Source organism: Nicotiana tomentosiformis, chromosome 1, assembly GCF_000390325.3.
Source record: "Nicotiana tomentosiformis chromosome 1, ASM39032v3, whole genome shotgun sequence".
In the NCBI taxonomy this organism is placed as follows: Eukaryota; Viridiplantae; Streptophyta; class Magnoliopsida; order Solanales; family Solanaceae; genus Nicotiana; species Nicotiana tomentosiformis.
Window position 1 is genome coordinate 15,947,318 of NC_090812.1, and position 20,026 is coordinate 15,967,343.

Sequence of the window (20,026 nt, forward strand, 5' to 3'; positions counted from 1 at the left end):
TAGGGTTAGGAATCAAAAGTGTTATGTTTTCGCATACATTAAGGACTATTTTTGTCAAGTGTTATTTGTGTACGAAGGATCAAGATAGTCCAACCCCATACATTAAGGACCATTTTGATACCACCAAACGATATGGTGCAGTGGATGGGACCGCTCTTCCCTTAATCAAAAGTCTCGAGTTCAAGTCCTGGGTATAGAAAAACCTTGATAGGGAGCGCTTCCCCCCGAATGGGGCCCTACACGATGCGAATTCGGATATTGTCGGGCTCTAATGAGGGTACGGACACCGGGTGGGAAACCAAAAAATAAAAAAGAACCATTTTGATCATATCTTTTAATTTATGTATCGTATAATAATACATATCTTATACTCCATTGCATTACTAAAATATTTTTGGAAATAAAAAAGAGAGTTATTATTGAAAGATATGTTCGTCATTAATTCCATTTTAGAAAAACTGCAGAGATAGATATATATCAACTCTTCCCTCATTCAAACACGGAGAGATATCAGCCATATTCTCACGCAATATATTCTCTCCCTTTACATATAATTTTTTTACGTAAAATGAAGAAACCAACGGAGAATCTGAGGGAGGCGGAGATGAAGGCGGCGTTGCAGCTTATTCAACTCAGCGGCGATTCCGATAGCAGCCGAGACGATGTAGAAAGCAGTGTGCATGGTTCGGTGAAGAATATGGAAGAAGAGACTCGTCTCCCCACTAAGAATAAAAGGAAATTTCGATCCATCTCCTCTCTTTATCAGGTTAATTACCATACCATATAATCTCATCGTTAACAACAAAAAATTTTGCTACTTGAAATCCTGAAATATATACAATGTTGATGCATACCTGTATGCGTTGCAGCTTTTTGGAAAGCCCAACAAATAATATCAAAATATTTAAAATATTGCATATATATGTTATTAATCATCATATGTGTTCATTGATGATTACTAGTATTACATATCAATGAAGGGTATAAGGTTTATTTAAGAATAGTCGAAGTCAATCAAGCACGTAGATTTGGACGTGAACGATTCTTGAAAATGATCATTTACAATTACATCAAGTTAATTAGTTTATTTTGCTTTGGTCTTTTTCTGTATATAAATTCTCTCTTTAATTTGTGTTTTTGTCGCGTGGTTAGTAATTGTGGGGCCAATCTAAATAAAAAGTAATTCAAAAAAAAAAAAGAAAGATAACAACAAGTTACAATGGCAACTTGTTGCAATAATGGCTAAAACAAGAATCAAGTTGCAACAAGGCTGAAACCAAAACCAAGCCTGGACGTTGGCAATTGGCTTTGCAAATTGCAATGAATCGAGCATTTTGATTGGCTGAAAGTCTGGCAAGTCCTCCTATAAATATGAGCTAAATTCTTTCATTTCTATACACAAAAAAAATGAGAGAAGGTAAGCAGAAAGCAAAGCAGTGAGAGTAATCTATAGATTGTTGTATGTGAGATAAATAGTGAGTGATAGTAATATCATAGTGAGTTGTTTAAAATAAAGAGTATTACTATTTCTTTTGAAGTTGTAGTAGTGTCTTGACACTACCAAATTATAATATTATAGTAGTATCATATTGCTCCACTCGGGTATTGTATTTTATCCCGATAAAATATTTGGTATTATTGTTACTCTCTTGTGTTATTGTTATTTACTGTGGATATTATTCCTAGGCGGAATATTATTTTTTCCAACGTGGTACCAGAGCCATGGCGAATAATGGTCCGCTGTCTTTTCAGTACCCCCGTCTTACAAAAGATATTTATGAGAAATGGTGTCTACGTATGAAAGTCATTCTTGGCTCCCTGGATGTGTGGGAAATCGTAGATAAAGGGTATGCAAAACTCGATAATGAGGAAGCTCTACTTCAAAATGAAAAATATGTCTTGGCAAAGACAAGGAAGAAGGATCAACAAGCCCTCACGCTCATCCACCAATGTTTGGATGATGCCATATTTGAGAAGGTGGCCGATGCTACCAACTCAAAGGAAGCTTGGGGGATTTTACAAAATTCTCTTCAAGGAGTTGACAAGGTGAGGAAGGTAAAACTTCAAACTCTAAGGGCTGATTTTGAAGTTTTAAAAATAAAAGAATCCGAATGCATTTTGAACTAACAAAAGTGAAGGTTGTCCTTGTGGTAGAAAAGATCATTCGTGCTTTAACACCTAAATTTGATTTTGCGGTGTGTACTATTGAGGAGTCTAAAGATTTAGACTCTATGACAGTGGAGCAATTGGAAGGTTCTTTACAAGCCCATGAAAAAAAGATCAAGAGGAGACAAGAAGTGCCACTGGAGCAACTTCTTAAAACTCAGGCATCCTTTAAGGACTATGGAGTTGAAAAAAACTATCGAGGGAATGGACGAGGACGAGGACATGGAAGTCATGAAAGAGGAAGAAGTAACGGTAACAACTTCAACAATGAAGTTAAGATCCACCAAACATTCAGAGGCCGTGGTCGTGGACAAAGAGGAGGAAGAGGACGTAGCTACTATCAAGAAAATAATGGACAAATGTATGACAAATCAGAAATTAAGTGTTATAGTTATCATAAATTTGGTCATTACTCTTGGGAATGTCGTAGCAATGTTGAAGAGAAAGCTAACCTTGTTGAAGACAAGAAAGAAAAATATGAGTCAACATTGTTGCTGGCACTCAGAGAAGAAGACAGGGATGATTGTAGCTCGTGGTATTTGGACAATGGAGCAAGAAATTATATGTGTGGATGCAAAGAGATGTTTGTGGAGATCAATAAAAAGGTGAGAGATAGTGTGTCCTTTGAAGGTACCTCGAAGATTCAAATCGAAGGGATATGTACGATTCTGATCTCCTGTAAAAAATGGTGGCCATAAGTTAATTCAAGATGTTTATTATGTGATAAAATTAAAAAGTAATATTCTAAGTTTGGGTCAACTTCTTGAAGAGAAATAGGATATCCACATGAAAAATATGCATCTTTGTCTTAGAGATTCATGTGGAATTCTAATTGCTAAAGTGCATGGCAAAGAATAGATTATTTTCTCCGAATCTTAAGATAATTGATGCAAAGTGTTTGAAGGATAATGTGCAAGATGAATCATGGTGTTGGCACATGCGATTTGGGAACTTAAATTTTGAAGCGCTCAAATCAATGGGAGAAAAGAACATGGTGCATGGGATATCATCAATCAATCATCCAAATCAATTGTGTGAAGCTTGTCTTCCCGAAAAACATGCAAGGAGGAGTTTTCCAAAGGAGGCCATGCCAAGATCAACTAAGTCGCTCCAGCTTTTCACACTGATGTGTGTGGACTAATCAATCCACCTTACTTTGGTAAAAGTAAATACTTTCTGCTTTTCATTGATGACTTTAGCAGAAAGACTTGAGTTTATTTCTTGAACCAAAAATCTGAAGCTTTTGTTGTTTTAAAAAATTTCAAAGTACTTGTGGAAAAAGAAAGATACTATGAAATAAAAGCTTTAAGGTCCGATAGAGGAGGCAAATTTACTTTAAAAGAATTTAATAACTTTTGTCAGTCTCATGGAATTCGTCGCCCTCTAACGGTACCTTATTCACCCCAACAAAATGGAGTTGCAGAGAGAAAGAATCAAACGATTCTTAATATGGCTAGATGTTTGTTGAAAGCTAAAAGTATGCCCAGGGAATTTTGGGGCGAAGCTATTTCTTGTGCAGTTTATTTGAACAAGAGGTCTCCAACAAGAAATATTAGAGATCAAACTCCTCAAGAAGCATGGATTGGAAGAAAGCCAAGTGTCAAACACTTGAGAATCTTTGGGAGCATAGCCTATTCTCATGTGCCACAGCAAAAGAGAGCAAATCTTGCCGATCGAAGTGTCAAGCATGTGTTTGTTGGCTATGATACAAGTTCAAAAGGCTACAAGTTATACAACCCAAGCAGCGGCAAGGTGGTGGTGAGTCGTGATGTTAAATTAGATGAAGAATTAGCATGGAATTGGGAAGCTCACGAAGAAACTTCATATGACTTTCTTCTATACTTTGGTGATGAAGAAGAACCAGAGACCGTGGAACCTGTGCAAGACACAACTCCACCTTCTTCTCCAACCAATGTTGCATCTCCTTCTTCTCAAGAAAGTTCAAAAGAACAACTGCAAAGGACGGGGAGCATTCAAGAGCTCTATGAGGGCACAAAAGAAGTTACTATTTTTTTATTTATATTGTCTCTTTGCTGATAGTGAACCAATGAACTTTGATGAAGTTATTTCAGATAAAGGTGGAGACAAGCCATAAAGGAGGAGGTCGAGTTAATAGAGAAGAAAAACACTTGAGAGTTAACAACTCTTCCCAAGGGTCATCAAGCAATTGGAGTGAAATGGGTATACAAGATAAAGAATAATGTTGATGGAGATGTGGAGAGATACAAGGCACGACTTATGGCTAAAGGCTACAAGCAAAGGCAAGGCAGTGACTATGAAGAATTCTATGCACCTATTGCCCACATGGAGATGATTCGTTTGCTGATTTCCATGGCGACGCAAATGAAGTGGAAGATCCATCAACTAGATGTCAAGTTAGCCTTCTTGAATGGAAATCTTGAATAAGAAGTCTATGTTGAACAACTATTGGGCTTTGTGGTCAAAACCCATGAAGATAAAGTGTTGCGGTTGAAGAAAGCTTTATATGGATTGTTGCAAGCCCCACGGGCATGGAATAGCTACATCGACGAGTATTTTCAAGACAACGGGTTTACTCGTTGTCTCCATGAATATGATATTTACCTTAAAGTTCATACTAATGGAGATATCTTGCTTGTTTGTCTTCATATTCATGATCTTATTTTCACGAATAATAAACCAAGTTTATTTGAAGCTTTTAAGAAAGATATGTCCCGTGAGTTCGAGATGACGGACGTAGGGCTCATGTCATATTACTTGGGCCTAGAAGTGAAGCATATGGAGGATGAAATGTTTATCTCTTAAGAAAGCTATACAAAAGAGATATTGAAGATTCAACATGCTCAATTTCAATCCCGTGAACACACCGAATGAGAGTGGGACAAAAATATCCAAGTTAGATGAAGGAGAAAAAGTGGATCCCATATTTTTCAAAAGTCTTGTGGGAATTTTGAGGTGCTTGACTTGTACCAGGCAAGACATACTCTTTGTAGTTGGAGTATTAAGTTGCTTCATGGAAGCTCCTACCTCCACTCATTTGAAAGTCACTAGAAGAATTCTTCGTTACCTAAAAGGTACGATTGACTTTGGGCTATTTTATTCTTCTTCTATTGATTTCAACCTTATGAAATTTTGTGATAGTGATTGTGCGGGAGATATTGATGATAGAAAAAGTACAACTGGTTTTGTGTGTTTCTTGGGTGATTCTGTTATTTCTTGGAGTTCAAAGAAACAGTCTATTATTACTTTCTCGACTTGTGAAGGTGAATATGTAGTAGCAAAATCTTATACGTGTCATGCTATTTGGTTGGAAAGATTGTTGAAGGAGCTCAATTTATCACAAATTGAAGCTACAGAGATTTGTATTGACAACACATCCTCGCAGGCACTTACCAAGAATTCAGTGTATCATGATTGAAACAAGCATATTGATACAAGGTATGACTTCATCAGAGAATGCATTGCCAAGAAGGAAGTCGAGCTCAAGTATGTGAAATCTCATGATCAAGTTGCGGATATTTTTACCAAGCCTCTCAAATTTGAAGTTTTCAGAGATTGAGATCAAGACTTGGAATGATGAAGAAAAATCAAAATTAAGGACGGATTTATGAGTCCAATCTAAATAAAAAGTAATTTTAAAAGGGAAGATAACAACAAGTTGCAATGGCAACTTGTTGCAATAACGGTTGAAACAAGAATCAAGTTGCAACAAGGCTGAAACCAAAATCAAGCTTGGAATTTGACAATTTGCTTTGCAAATTGCAATGAATCAAGCATTTTGATTGGCTGAAAGTTTCGCAAGTTCTCCTATAAATAGGAGCTCAATCCTTCCATTTTTGTGCACCAAAAAAATGAGAGAAGCTAAGCAGAAACCAAAGCAGTAAGAGTAATCCACAGATTGTTGTATGTGAGATAAATAGTGAGTGGTAGTAATATCATAGTGAGGTATTTAAAATAAAGAGTATTATTTCATTTGAAGTTGTAGTAGTCTCTTGACACTACCAAGTTGTAATATTATAGTAGTATTATATTGATCCGCTCGTGTATTATATTTTACTCCGATAAAAGATTTGGTGTCATTGTTACTCTCTTGTATTATTATTATTTACCGTGGATATTATTCCTGGGCGGGATACTATTTTTCCCAACAGTAATCTCTCTTTTGTGGTTGACTCATCTTATATAGCTCACTTTTTTCTCAATTCATATGTCTATCTGCACGCACCTTCTAGAGTTTAAAAAGCTCGGGTCTTATATTTGTAGGTATTACGACCATTTAATCAGGATGATTCAATTCTTAGTTCCAACTCATTGATCAACTCTTGTTTTTCATTCACTGCCGAAACCATGGGTTCGAAACCATTTAAGCAAAGATCCACGGTCAAAACTATTTAATTCGGTAGCCGCAAAAGTATATAAAGTTTGTATATTTTTTATATATAATATACAAAAATGTATATTGTTTACCCATAAAATGGTACCGTTAAATTTATACGTGATTTATAGATATTGATCCCAAAATGATAAATAATTTAAATAAGAATGTAAGACTTAGCGTTTAAATCGAGATAAGACAGTAGAAAGCTCGGCTCTGGGAGTAGAGCTTTCGAAGGCAGTAATAACAATATTAAGAAGCAAGAAAATAAAGTGATATTGAGCTTTGAACAATATATAGTATAAGTTTGTCAGAAAATTCGTGTCCTTACAATTATTGTTGGAATCCTTATTTATAATGGCACCTAGGGAACAAGGTCCTAGGATCAAACCCCTCTTAAATGATAATTATGGGGGTTATTGGAGAATATGTAACGACGGGCTATGAATGTTATGTTCTCTATAACGGATTATGTAATTAATACTACATAATATTCTTCACTGAATGCTATCAGGTGATAAGTATTCACCTTTCTTCATGAGCAACACTCCCTTTGGGGGCTTCCTGGTGCCAACCGAGACTGCTGCCCCGGTCTTGACTTCCACGTGTCTTGCTTTCCATTTGTTTCTGGTTTCATGTGTCACTATATTATACAAGCATTCAATATGAACCGATTTTACCCTATACAGATAATCCCCCCCCCCCCTTTTCGGTGGCACATCCTTGTGTCATCAGGAAGTTGGTAATGATACCTTTCTTGGCGGAAAATTTACTAACTCCCTCTGAAAAGTTTCCGACGCTTGATTAGACGTATGTCTCTCCGCATTTAATGCCCTGAACATGCGTCATCCCACAATTCGGCAATACTTTCGCCAGTTCTTGAGGTAATCATGGCCACGATTTCAGCCGCCTATTCCTTTACTCATACGCTTCCATCTTTTTCTTTTATACTTCATAATTTCTCAAACTCTCTCAAATTCTCATTATTCAACTTCCTTTAATCTTCTTCTTCAAGGAAAAACCCTTTCTTCTTTCTGATAACTATGGCCTCTTCTTCCAAAAATTCTAGTTCTTCAAAGAACAAAGAAAATACTGATGATGATGCTTCTCTTACGGTGAGTACCATTATCCCTAGAAGGCTTAATACAACTAAGGACTTCGAAGAAAATTACCCTACTGCTAATCCCCGCACATGGGTTGTAGGTGTATATCCTTCTTCCATCTGTCCTTCCAGCATCCCTGTTGTGAAGGAAGACTGTGGTTGTCAAGATTTGAACATCATCTCTCCTGACCTAGCAGATAACCTTCTCTAATAATGACCGTGGATGGATGGAGCAGTTCGTCGTAATTTCCACCAGGGACATCACCCCGGCCACAACTCCATCCTTTCCTGATTCATGGAACCATACTCGTAAGTTCAACGTATGTCTTTCCATCTAATTAAAGGTTGTCCTATGCTACTACTGATCCTTCTTCTTTTATTTTTTCAGCAATTCGGTGAACACCATCAAGGGTTGAAGGCTTGGACCAGTGGGTCCAGAAGATTTTGGATGTCACTACGCTTGAGACCCACCGATAGAAAGAACTGGCCCTTAAATACGGGTGGAAGGCCAAAAATCATGGTAGGTTAAACTTATCTTATTTTTACCTTACGTATAGGAAAACTGGCTAACTTTTCTCTCTTGTTGAATTGAGGTCTTGCACAGGGCTCTGTTACCGTCCCCGAGGAGGACGTTTTTGTCATGCCCCAAACCTGAGGAGGCGTGGCTGGTACCCAGTGTCGTGCTGGCCCGAGCGAATCACTTTGTAACTCATGATCGTTCGACCAAAACTAGAACATACATAGGTCGAGTTCACTGAACTCATTCCTTTTGTAACTATCATAGGCCCACATGGCCACCACTCATAATGTATAACTGTAAGTGGGAAAACATTGTATCAATGAACCATCTTTCTTAAAACATGAATACATATGGGCCGTCAAGGCCTCTTACATACTGTACAAGATGAACCTCTGTCTACAAAGCCTCTAAGATTATTTGACATGAAATGGAACAGGGTACCGGCCTACCCATAAGTCTGTAGCAAAACTCTGGCATGATGACTCATAGAGTCGGCTGCACTCCGAATGAGGTGGAGTCTTACCGATCCTTCGCTGAATGCTAACCTCGTCTACTATGAGGGCTCATCACACTGATTATCTATACCTTCAAGCATGAATGTAGCATCCCCAACAAAAGAACGTCAGTACGAATAATGTACCGAGTATGTAAGGCGGAACTGAAACAAAACAATAAGTCAACATTAATTAAAGACATATAAGAATCAACCTGAATCTCTGAAGTGCCACCGTATATACATACTTATTATACTTATATATATAATGCTTCTCTTTGAGACTCTTATCCATATTGTATGATGCATGACTGCCCAACTGATCAGTGGTAAATGCTCGACCGGTCATAGCGCGGTGGTAAATGCATGACTGCCCGACCGGCCGTAGCTCGGTGGTAAATGTGTAGCTGCCCAACCGGCCGTAGCACGGTGGTAAATAAATATGCATGTCTGCCCAACCGGCCATAGCACGGTGGTAAATGAATATTCATAACTGCCCAACCGGCCGTAGTACGGTGGTAAATGAATATGCATGACTGCCCACCCGGCTATAGCACGGTGGTAAATGAATATGCATGTATCACTATATTATAAACATTAACATCCTTATCATATACCTCGATAGAGACTTAGGAACATACTTAGACATACTTTGTATATAACTTTACCGGAATGAATAACATAGACATCCTTAACTGCTAAGAGTAGAACCATTTACGGAATAACATTACGTTTACGTATCGTTACTGGATCATGCCAAAAGAAAAGAAGGGATAACCTTAACATACCTGAGCCGATTCTCTTGACAATCCCTCTAACATACGTCTTTTGCGAAAACATGTAAGGGCGGATCGAAGTAGGGAAATATCCGTATGATATTCCTGAGAAAGATTGTACCGTGCTCTCTTAGAATTGCAAATCTCGTTATTATTACACAATATAACTTCTTGTGAAATTTTATTGAAGCTTCATCCGTCACTTGGCACACCTAGCATTATACCTTAATAAGGTAAGAAATCTCTTAAAATTGTTGTGCTTGAACCCCATCCGTAAGAAAATCTCTTAGCAAGTCTTAGCATCACTCTTAATAAGGTAAGAGATCAAGTCTTAAAGTTACATGTTGTGGGCCCCACTATTAGATGACTAAGCCACATATTCTCTAAATATGCCACCTATATATGAACTTAATGAGTCAAAATCCTTGGCTTTGTTGGATGTCACGTTAAGGGTTCCTTGGTCTTATCCAAGGTCCTAATTAATCATCCACTAATCCTTAATTAATTTACTAATCCCTCATTAACTAATAATTAACCAATAATCCACATAATGAGAATTATCCCAAATTACTTAAAATACTACTCACTTTTAACATACCTCATACACCTTACTATCATGGTCACGTGGTACCTTGTATGGCACTAGTCCATAAATACGGGGTATTATAGCTTGGACCGTATTTTATTCCAAATTGTCAAACTTCGACGAAAACTCACTTTTTTCGATTCGCTTATCGTCTCACCTTCACGAATTTACTTATCACTTGATATAAATATCATAAGCACTTATAACCTCAAAAATAGTCTTGTCATTGAACATATGTCAATTATCTTATGACTAATCCAATGTAGAAAAGTACGGGATGTAATAGTTTTGGCCGATCCTATTGATGCAGCGAGGTTGTTGCATGAGGCTTTCACCTGAACGGGTGTCATCGGGTCTGCCTCCAGTGCAATTTCTTCCTCTCGGAGTCCCTGGCCAAAGAACAAGCAACAAAAAGGCGACGTTCCTCCATAGCCAAGGGCAAAAATAAAAAGGCGAAAAGCACCGCACCCAAGCTAGCCATAGACATTATGGTGATTGATGATGATGGAGGAGCCAATGATTAGAGGGATTATCTACATAGAAGACGATGACCTTCATTAGCTCAACAAAATGCTCAATCTGTTGAGCTAGTTACACCAATCGAGGATGACGTCCAGGCACTCTAGGGAAATGTGATATAGTGAAAGATGCCAACTCTCGCTTTCGAGTCCCAGTTGCTGTTACCGGTACGGTGAGGCTGGGTACCTGTCTCTTCCGTCTTTGATTGATGAGCAACCAATAACTAGCACTGCTTTTGCCGCAACTGCTTCTCAACCTACAAAGCCATCAACTTCATCTCATTCTTCGCCAACTTTGCCTTCGTCACCAGCAACTGCTACATCATCTCCACCGGTGGCAGTCGTCCGAGAGAAGGATGTCCCTCTTCCCCAGTCCCCAGTTCATGGGAATTTATGATATAGCTATTCGGACCCCTCCGAAGATCCTCAAAAGAGGAGAATGTTTCTCTTTCAATTTCTACGGGATGCCATCTGTTGTCCCCGCCGGTGAAACTTGCTAATTATCTGAAGTTTCTGGCTTGAGAGAAGGATAGGATTAAAATATAGTCTCTCTCTCGAGAGTGTATGGTGAACAATACCATGCACAATGCAGCGGCGGTACGATCTTTGTTCCTTCTGTCTTTGTTATGGAAGGATTTTTAATTTGTACTTCTATTTTGCAGGCTAACTTCCTTGCTTTTGAGGGCCTTCAAAGGTTGATCCTTGACAAAGAGAAACTCACCTCCGAGCGGGATCAATTATTGGATGAGCGGGATTAAATTGTTGACCGCCTCCCGAAACTGGAAACACAAGCTGCTGAGGTCGTCGAGCTGGAGGCTAGGTTGCTAGAAAAGCAAGCAAGAGGTACTGACCCTTAGCCAAGAGGCCACTCTGTTAAGGGTACAATTTGAAGAAGCTAAGGCAACAGGGGTTGGGGTCCAAAATGACATTCTTGATGTTGTCGATCACGAGGCTGCGTCTACTGAATGACTGAATAATTTGGAGGCAGCCTTGAACTCCAAAGCTGAAGAAGTTGCTGTTGTTGCGGAAAAGCATGCTCGGTTGGACGAGAGGTATAAGAGGGTCATAGAGCATAATAAAGGTTTTAGCTCCACTATTCGTGACCTTGATGTCAGCTTCCAAGCCTCTAGATCTAAGCGAAATAACCTTTCGACTGTGGTTGACCGTCTTAAGGAAGAACTTCAGCACCGAGCGGCTTCCCTCATTGTTGAAAACATATTTTTTATGTATAACATGAGGAGAAAACCCTTGGAAGAGGCCAAAGCGGGCATCATTAATTTGATGTCAAAATGCCAAGGCCCGTGAGGTGGAGTCAACTGCCCGCAGTGGTCTCCCGGTCCAACTTGATATGACTGACTCCTCTGGTTTCGGTTCCAGTTCTGAGTTGTCGGGAACTGAAGAAGAACCTGAAGGGGATGATGGTAAAGTCCAAGATCTTGAGCTGGCGGCAGATCCGCCTACTTCTCCTGGAGGTGCAGATGTTTTTCTTCCCCTGGACTCTGGGGACGCAGTAGCTTAGCCTTTTGCTTTCTTTCCATTTTGCTTTTCCTTTCCATATTTTTGTACTTGTGTTGCTTGGAACGTTTGCTGTATATAGAAGTACTTTTCATTTAAGTATTGCACAAGTTTTTCTCCTTGTGTCGAATTATGCACGGATTCGGGTGCATTTTTCTCCGATAGCATTTGGATTCCGGGGATAAATTCTTCCGGAATCAACCCTTTACTATGAGGGTATCATAAAAGAGGGCCCTCTTATGTTTACGGTGCTCTTGAAGATGATGTCTCCTGTTCATTCCGGCACTAGCATTTGAAGTACTTGTTTAACTTTCAAATGATAAAATTAACTCATAGTTTGGACAAGAAACAAGATAAAAATAAAAGAACTTTACTTTATTCCTTCCATTTTCAAAGGTATATAAGCATTCATTGTGCTAAAATGAAATTACCATTACTTGTGGCTAACCTGTATAACTTGTTTCTACGGGGCTGGTCGCGCAGTCCCCAGTCCCGATGATAGAAATTTGTTCCCGAATTTCGTAGTCTCGATTGATGTGGCAGTCATGCTGCCATATTTTCATACCATTCCCCCCCCCCCCCCACTGTTCGAATGCGAAGAATGTGAGTTTGAACACTAGAAGTCTTGCTCCTTTGAAGATTCCACTAGTGAATTGTTGGATAATCTTTGGTTCGACAGCAAGCTTCAATTTTCGTTAGGAGCTTTGCTACAGAGCAAACGATTACCTAACCACCCCCAGTGACTAGCACTCGTGAACGGTCGGGTAACCTTTGGCCCGATAGCAAGCTTTGTTTCTCGGTAGGAACTTTGCTATTGAGCAAAAGACTATCTAATCGTCCCGTAGTGGCTCATTTCTTGCATGCCTTATCATTTAGAGGTCTTACTTCTGCTGACGATGTTTTCTTCGTAGTATGCTTTTCGTTGCTGCCTCGTTAAAACCTTGTCAGAAAAACCCAAATGGGGAAAAAACTAGACGAAGGGAAAAAGAGTGCAACACATACTTTTAGTATAAGCGGTGCTCATCAGCAATAGTATCTTTTGAGGTGTGCCACATTCCAGTTGCTTAGCAACTTTACTCCGTCTTGATTTTCTAATTCGTATGACCCTTTCCCAGTGACAGCTGAAACCCGGTAGGGGCCCTCCCATGTCGGACCTAACTTTCTTATGTTGAGCTCCTAGGTGTTTTGAGTTAGTTTCCTTAAAACCAAGTCTCCTACTTTGAAATAACAGAGGTTGGCTCTTCGATTGTAATATCTTTTCATTCTCTGTTTTTGGACTGCCATCCTTATATGCGCCAAGTCCTTGCGTTCATCGAGCAGCTCCAATTTGACGAAGAATGCTTCGTTATTCATTCCTTCATCCGGCCGATAGTATCTCAGGGTAGTTTCTCCCACTTCCATCGGGATCAAGGCTTCTGCTCCATATAAGAGAGAGAAAAGAGTCTCCCCCGTGCTTGATTTGGCTGGTGTTCGATACGCCCATTATACTCCCGGTAGCTCTTCGGGCCATTTGCCTTTTGCTGCTTCCAATCTCTTTTTGAGATTTTTTATAATCACCTTGTTTGTTGATTTTGCTTGACCGTTTGCACCCGGGTGATAAGGTGATGACGTGATTCTTTTGATTTTCAGGTCTTCAAGGAACTTTGTGACCTTAGCACCTACAAATTGCGGCCCGTTGTCATAGGCTATCTCTTTTGGTATCCCGAATATGCAAATTATATTCTCCCACAGGAAATCGACCACTTCGAGCTCGCCGGTTTTCTGGTAAGGACCTGCTTCAACCCACTTAGAAAAGTAGTCAGTCAAAATCAAAAGAAATCTTACCTTACTGGGAGCAGGCGGCAGTAGACCGATTATATACATCCCTCATTTCATGAATGGCCAGGGTGACAAAATCGAGTGCAGTAGCTCTTCCGGTTGATTTACCAACAGTGCGTGGCGTTGACACTTGTCGCATTTATGAACATTAGCCTTAACGTCTTGTTCCATCCGGGGCCAGTAGTATCACGCTCTAATTAGCTTTAATACCAAGGAATCCGCGCCTAAGTGATTTCCGCAGATCCCTTCATGGACTTCCCTCATGACATAGTTAGCTTTGGAGGCTCCCAAACATCGGGCCAACAGGCCTTGGAAAGATCTTCTATACAACTGACCTCCCTTGAAGCTGTATCGAGCTGCTTTAGTGCGCAGCGCCTGAGATGCCTTAGGATCTTCAGGTAGCTTCCTGTGCTCGAGAGAGTCAATGATCTCATTTCTCCAGTCCCAGACCAAATTGGTCGTGTTTACTTTGTAGTAGCCGTCTACGTCCAATATCGAATGCATAAGCTGCACGACCGTACCGAAGTCCATTCCCTTCATTTCCGTGGACGATCCCAGATTGGCTAATTTTGCATTTTCTTCCCTCGGGGTGTGTGTAATTGACCATTCCCTGAACTGTGCGAGCAGAGCCTGGAGGAACAGTTCGAGTCCTGCAATCAAAGCTTCATACTCGACTTCATTGTTAGTTAGAGGAACAGTTCTTATGGCCTACCTTAGGGTTTCTACCGAGGGCATGATTAGCACTATGCCGAGCTCAGACACTTTCACATTGGAAGCTCCGTCCGTGTACAAGGTCCAAACTCCTAATGTCGATTCTGACACCATCACCGCTTCTTTGGTAGCCAAAGGTAGCAGTCCCGGACTGAAATCGGCCAAAAAGGTTGGACAAAAATTGTGACTTAATCGCAGTTCTAGGTTTATACTCTATGTCAAATTCGCTCATTTTGACTGCCCATATGGCCAGCCTACCTGAAAGTTCAGGTTTATGAAGGATATTCCATAGGGGAAAGGTTGTCATCACGGTTATCGGATGACATTGGAAATAAGGCCTAAGCTTCCGAGCGGTGACCACAAGAGTTAAGGCCAATTTTTCCAGATGCGGGTAGAGAGTTTCCACCCCCGTCAAAATTTTCCTAACATAATATATAGGAGATTTCATACCTTCATCCTCACGGACTAAAATGGTACTTACCGCTACCTCCGGAACCGCAAAGTAAATCAGTAATTGTTCGCCTTTCTCTGGTTTTGATAATAATGGAGGGCTTGATAAATACCTTTTCTAATTTTTTAGAGCCTACTGGCATTCCGGAGTCCATTCAAAGTTATTCTTCTTTTTCAGAAGTGAAAAGAAATGATGACATTTTTCCGAAGACCGAGAAATGAATCTACTTAAAGCGGTTAGTTTTCCTATCAACCTTTGAACCTCTTTTACGCTTGATAGCAGGTCAGGGATGTCTTCGATGTCTTTAATTTTATCGGGGTTGACTTCGATCCCCCTTTGCGACACCATGAATCCCAGGAACATACCAGAGCTGACTCTGAATGCACATTTTTTGGGGTTAAGCTTCATGTTGTGCTTCCTTAGGATGTCAAAGGTTTCTTGCAGGTGTTTAAGGTGATCACTTGTGTTCAAAGACTTAACCAGCAAATCATATATGTAAACTTCCATGGTTTTCCCTATTTGTTTCTCAAACATTTTGTTTACGAGCCACTGATAAGTGGCTCCGGCGTTATTTAGCCCGAAAGGAATCACATTATAGCAATATGTGTCGAAGTTCGTTATTAACGAACTTTTTTCCTGATCCTCTTGGTTCATCTTGATTTGGTTGTACCCGGAGTAAGCATCGAGGAAATTCATTAGCTCGTGCTCTGTCATTGCATCAATCATTTGATCAATGTTCGGCAATGGGAACAAGTCTTTTGGGCACGCCTCATTTAGATCCTTATAGTCTACGCACATGCGAAATTTATTATTCTTCTTTGGAACTACCACTACGTTGGCAAGCCAGTCAGGATACTTTACCTCTCGGATTGAACCGATATCAAGCAAACAAGTTATCTCTTCTTTGATGAATTTATTTCTCATCTCGGCAATAGGGCATTTTTTCTACCTCACCGGGGGGATGTTAGGATCCAGGATTAGTTTGTGCACGACCACTTCTGGCGGGATACCTGTCATATCCGCATGCGACCATGCAAAATAGTCAACGTTAAATTTAAGAAATTCAATAAATCCTGACCTAAGCTCCGGGTTGATTTCTGTCCCCAAGTGGAATTTCCTCTCCAAGAATTTCTCAAACAATGCGACTTGCTCGAGTTTTTCCGATGTGGATTTGGTTGCGTCCGTCTCTTCTGGTACCTAAAAATATCTTGGTACCTGATAGGATTCCGATGACTTCTCCTCTCTATTTACTTCGTTTTACTCGGAAGCAAGTGCGGGTTCCTGTAATTATTGTGTCGCATGCTCATTCCCTTTGCTACTAGAAATTGAGATTGTGTTCATCTCCCTTGCCGCCGGTTGGTCACCCCTTATCTGTTTAATTCCCTCCGGCATTGGGAATTTCAGGATTGATGATATGTTGATGGTACAGCCTTCATATCGTGCAGCCATGGTCTCCCAACAATGATATAATAACCCCATATTGCCATCTACTACTTCGAAAAGGGTTGCCTTCATTACCGCTCCGGCATTTGTGGGCAACAGGATTTCCCCCTGTGTTGTTACACTTGCTGAATTGAACCCGGCGAGGAGCTTTATGGCTGGAATTATGCTTCCGGTTAGTTTGGCTTGTTCTAGCACTCTCCAATGGATAATGTTGGTTGAGCTCTCCAAGAATGTTTGTCTACTATTTGTAACTCTAATAATTGTGTTCCTTGACTTGTCAATCATGCACTCTTTAGCATTGCTTATAGGATAAATACTAATGTGTAGTTTTCTCTCATGTATGGTCGACTGACATGAATCCTAATTGTCACGAACAAAAAATCCTTGAAAGGTCGTGATGGTGTCGGACACTACTGTCAGGCAAGCCAACACCAATAACTAGTAAATTCTCATTTTAATATTTTTTTGAAATCGTAAATTTACTTCAATTTATCTAGTAAAAGATGAATTTACAAAATAAAATATTAATGTTTTACAAATTTCAATACTGAACATCCCATAATCATCCCAGAACCCGGTGTCACAAGGGCATGGGCCTTTTCAAGAAATTTAAAATAAAATAAAATACTATGAAGTAGACTCTGCTGGCTGCAATACGTCGTACAGAATGCAGCTCACCTAAGTCCCCGCCATAATCGCGCCTCTGCGCCCACGAGGCCGCTAAACATATGTGTACCTGCACAAAAATATGCAACAAGTGTAGTATGAGTACGTAAATCAACGTGTACCCAGTAAGTATCCCGCCTAACCCCGAAGAAGTAGTGATGAGGGGTCGACTTCGACACTTACTAGTGGTCCAATAATATCAGGTACAGTAAAAAAGTGAATGAATATGAGACAAAATAAATATATGAAACAAACAAGTATAAAATACGTAGTACAATTTTTTCTCTTTAAAATTTACTCAAGCTCTCAACTAGCAAGTTCCCTCCGTAACCGGAGCATGTATATAGATATCGTGGATTTCATCAAAGAGGTTATCATAATCCAAATCAGGGAAAAACCCTCTGATACACTGGCTTCTTGCCAAACGTTACGCATGATTCCATGAGGATATCTAACATAAAAGTAAATTGTGCACTGCCGAGGGTCGAACGACGCGAACTATAGATGCATCTATTAACCTACCGAGACGAACGGCCCGCTCCCATGAGAGTGTGGTACATAAATCCTGCCGAGCAGAACGGCCCGATCCCATAAGAGTGGTAGAAGGAAATACCCAGCTCGTGAATCATACGTACGACGCGGTCAAATATAAATTTAAGGAATCTCCCAACTCGCGGATCATACTTGCGACGCGGTGAAATATAAATTTAACATTAAAATCATATCTCTTTCTTGATTCTTTTCAAAATAAGGGAAATTCAACTTGAAACTTTTTAAGGAAATTACCCCGCTCGCGAATCATAGATGCGACGCGGTTACACATAGATTTCTTAAGCTATTATAATATTCCTCAATTCTTTTTGAAATTACGAAGTTCAAATGAAACCTTTAAAATCTTAAATTCTTCAATTTCAACTCCTTTCAAAATATTTAATAAGCAGACTCAATCTCGCTCCCGCTCAAGGCAAACAATAAACATGAATCACTAATAATATCAACAAGGCATGATGTGAGCCTAAAACTACCCGGACGTAGGCATAGCTAGTAGCTACGTACGAACTCTTGTCACCTTGTGCGTACATAGTCCCCACAAATAGAAGCACACAATAATTTAGTTCACCTATGGGGTTAATTCCCCCTTACAAGGTTAGAAAGGAGACTTACCTCGCTCCGAAATTCCATAACCGTTCCAAAGCCTCCCTAACACCTCAAACTGATGCCCGTCGCTCCAAAACTAGTCAAATAAGTTGCAACCCAATCAAAATATACTCTAATACTCATAATTAATTAATTTATTGCAATTTCTAACCCCGTTCGAAAATTTGATAAAATCACCCTTGGGCTCACGCGCTCGGATTCCGAAAATTTTGAAGGTAATCATTACCCATAACCTCACGAACTCAAATATATGATTTATCCCAAATTCCATGTCCAATTTCGTGGTCAAAATCCAAAAATAACAAATTCTAGGTTTTTCTTCAAAATCCCAAATTTTTACAAATTTTCATGTCTAAATCCGTATATAATCCTTGTATGTAACTCACAACTAGTAGAAATCACTTACCTCATGCTTGATGATGAAATCCCCTCTTCAAAAGCTCCAAATATCGCCCAAACCGTGTGAAAAATGGGTGAAATAAACTCAACCCCCATTTTTAAAACGTTCTGCCCAGCACAGTCACTCCTCCTTCGCGTTCGCGAAGGCCAAAATGCCACTGCCCAAAATTTCTTCTTCGCGTTCGCGAAGGCCAGCTAACCTACTCTTTGCGTTCGCGTTCAACTTTTCACGTTCACGAAGGCCAACGACCTCAGGCTCATCTCCTCCATTTCCTTCTACGCGTTCGCGACTGGCCCCTCGCGTTCGCGTAAGTCCATCATACATCTCTCTGTGTTCGCGAGCCCTCCTTCACGTTCGCGAAGGCCAAATCAACAGCCCCGCTCAAATTCCTCTTCGCGAACGCGGGACTCACTTCGCGTTCGCGAAGAAGGACACGAGACACCAGCAACAACAGTTCCAAAACAGCCCGAAATGATCCGAAACCACCCCGGAAATACACCCGAGGCCCCCGAGACCCCGTCCAATCATACCAACCAGTCCCATAACATGACACAAACTTGCTCGAGACCTCAAATCGCGTCAAACAATATCAAAATCATGAATCACACCCTAATTCAAACTTAATAAACTTTGAAACTTCAACTTCTATAATCGATGCTGAAACCTATCAAATCACGTCCGATTGTCCTCAAATTTTGCACACAAATCATATTTGACATCATGGACCTACTCTAACTTCCAGAATCGGACTCCGACCCCGATATCAAAAAGTTCACTCCCGGCCAAACTTCTCAAAAACATTTCTAGCTTTAGCCAATGATTCCAAAATGACCTATGGACCTCCAAATCCACTTTCGGACGCGCTCCCAATATCGGAATCACCATACGGTGCTATTCTCAGATTCAAAATTCTAAACGGACATCGATAACATTGAAATACACTTCAACCCAAATTTATGGAATTCTTCCAAAAATGCTAACTCCCACAATAGGTTCCGAAAACGCTCCTAGGGCATCCAAAACCCGATCCGAACACACGCCCAAGTCCGAAATCATCATATAAACCTGCTGGAACCTTCAAATCCCGATTCTGAGGTTGTTTACTCTAAAATCCAATCTTAGTCAAAATGAGAATTTTCTTTCCAAACCGACTTCGAACTTCCCGAAATTCAATCCCGACCACGCGTACAAGTCATAATACCTGAAGTGAAGCTGCTCATAGACTCAAACCGCCGAACGACGTGTTAGAGCTCAAAACGATCGGTCGGGTCGTTACACTAATGCTTGCCTGTCCTGTTAGCCTAGAATTGACATGTTCTTTTACCTACAATGAATTCTTTAGAATCTTT

At 40.1% G+C, this 20,026-nt stretch overlaps 1 protein-coding gene across 1 annotated transcript; it reads left to right on the forward strand.

Annotated features, from left to right (window-relative positions):
* The first annotated feature begins 568 nt into the window (after positions 1–568).
* LOC138902150 (uncharacterized) lies at positions 569–4,572 on the forward strand. Its single transcript, XM_070189978.1, has 5 exons — positions 569–766; positions 1,687–2,055; positions 2,139–2,771; positions 3,529–4,167; positions 4,321–4,572. The coding sequence occupies exons 1-5, from the start codon at positions 569–571 to the stop codon at positions 4,570–4,572; spliced, it is 2,091 nt and encodes a 696-aa protein (XP_070046079.1).
* The last annotated feature ends 15,454 nt before the right edge of the window (positions 4,573–20,026 follow it).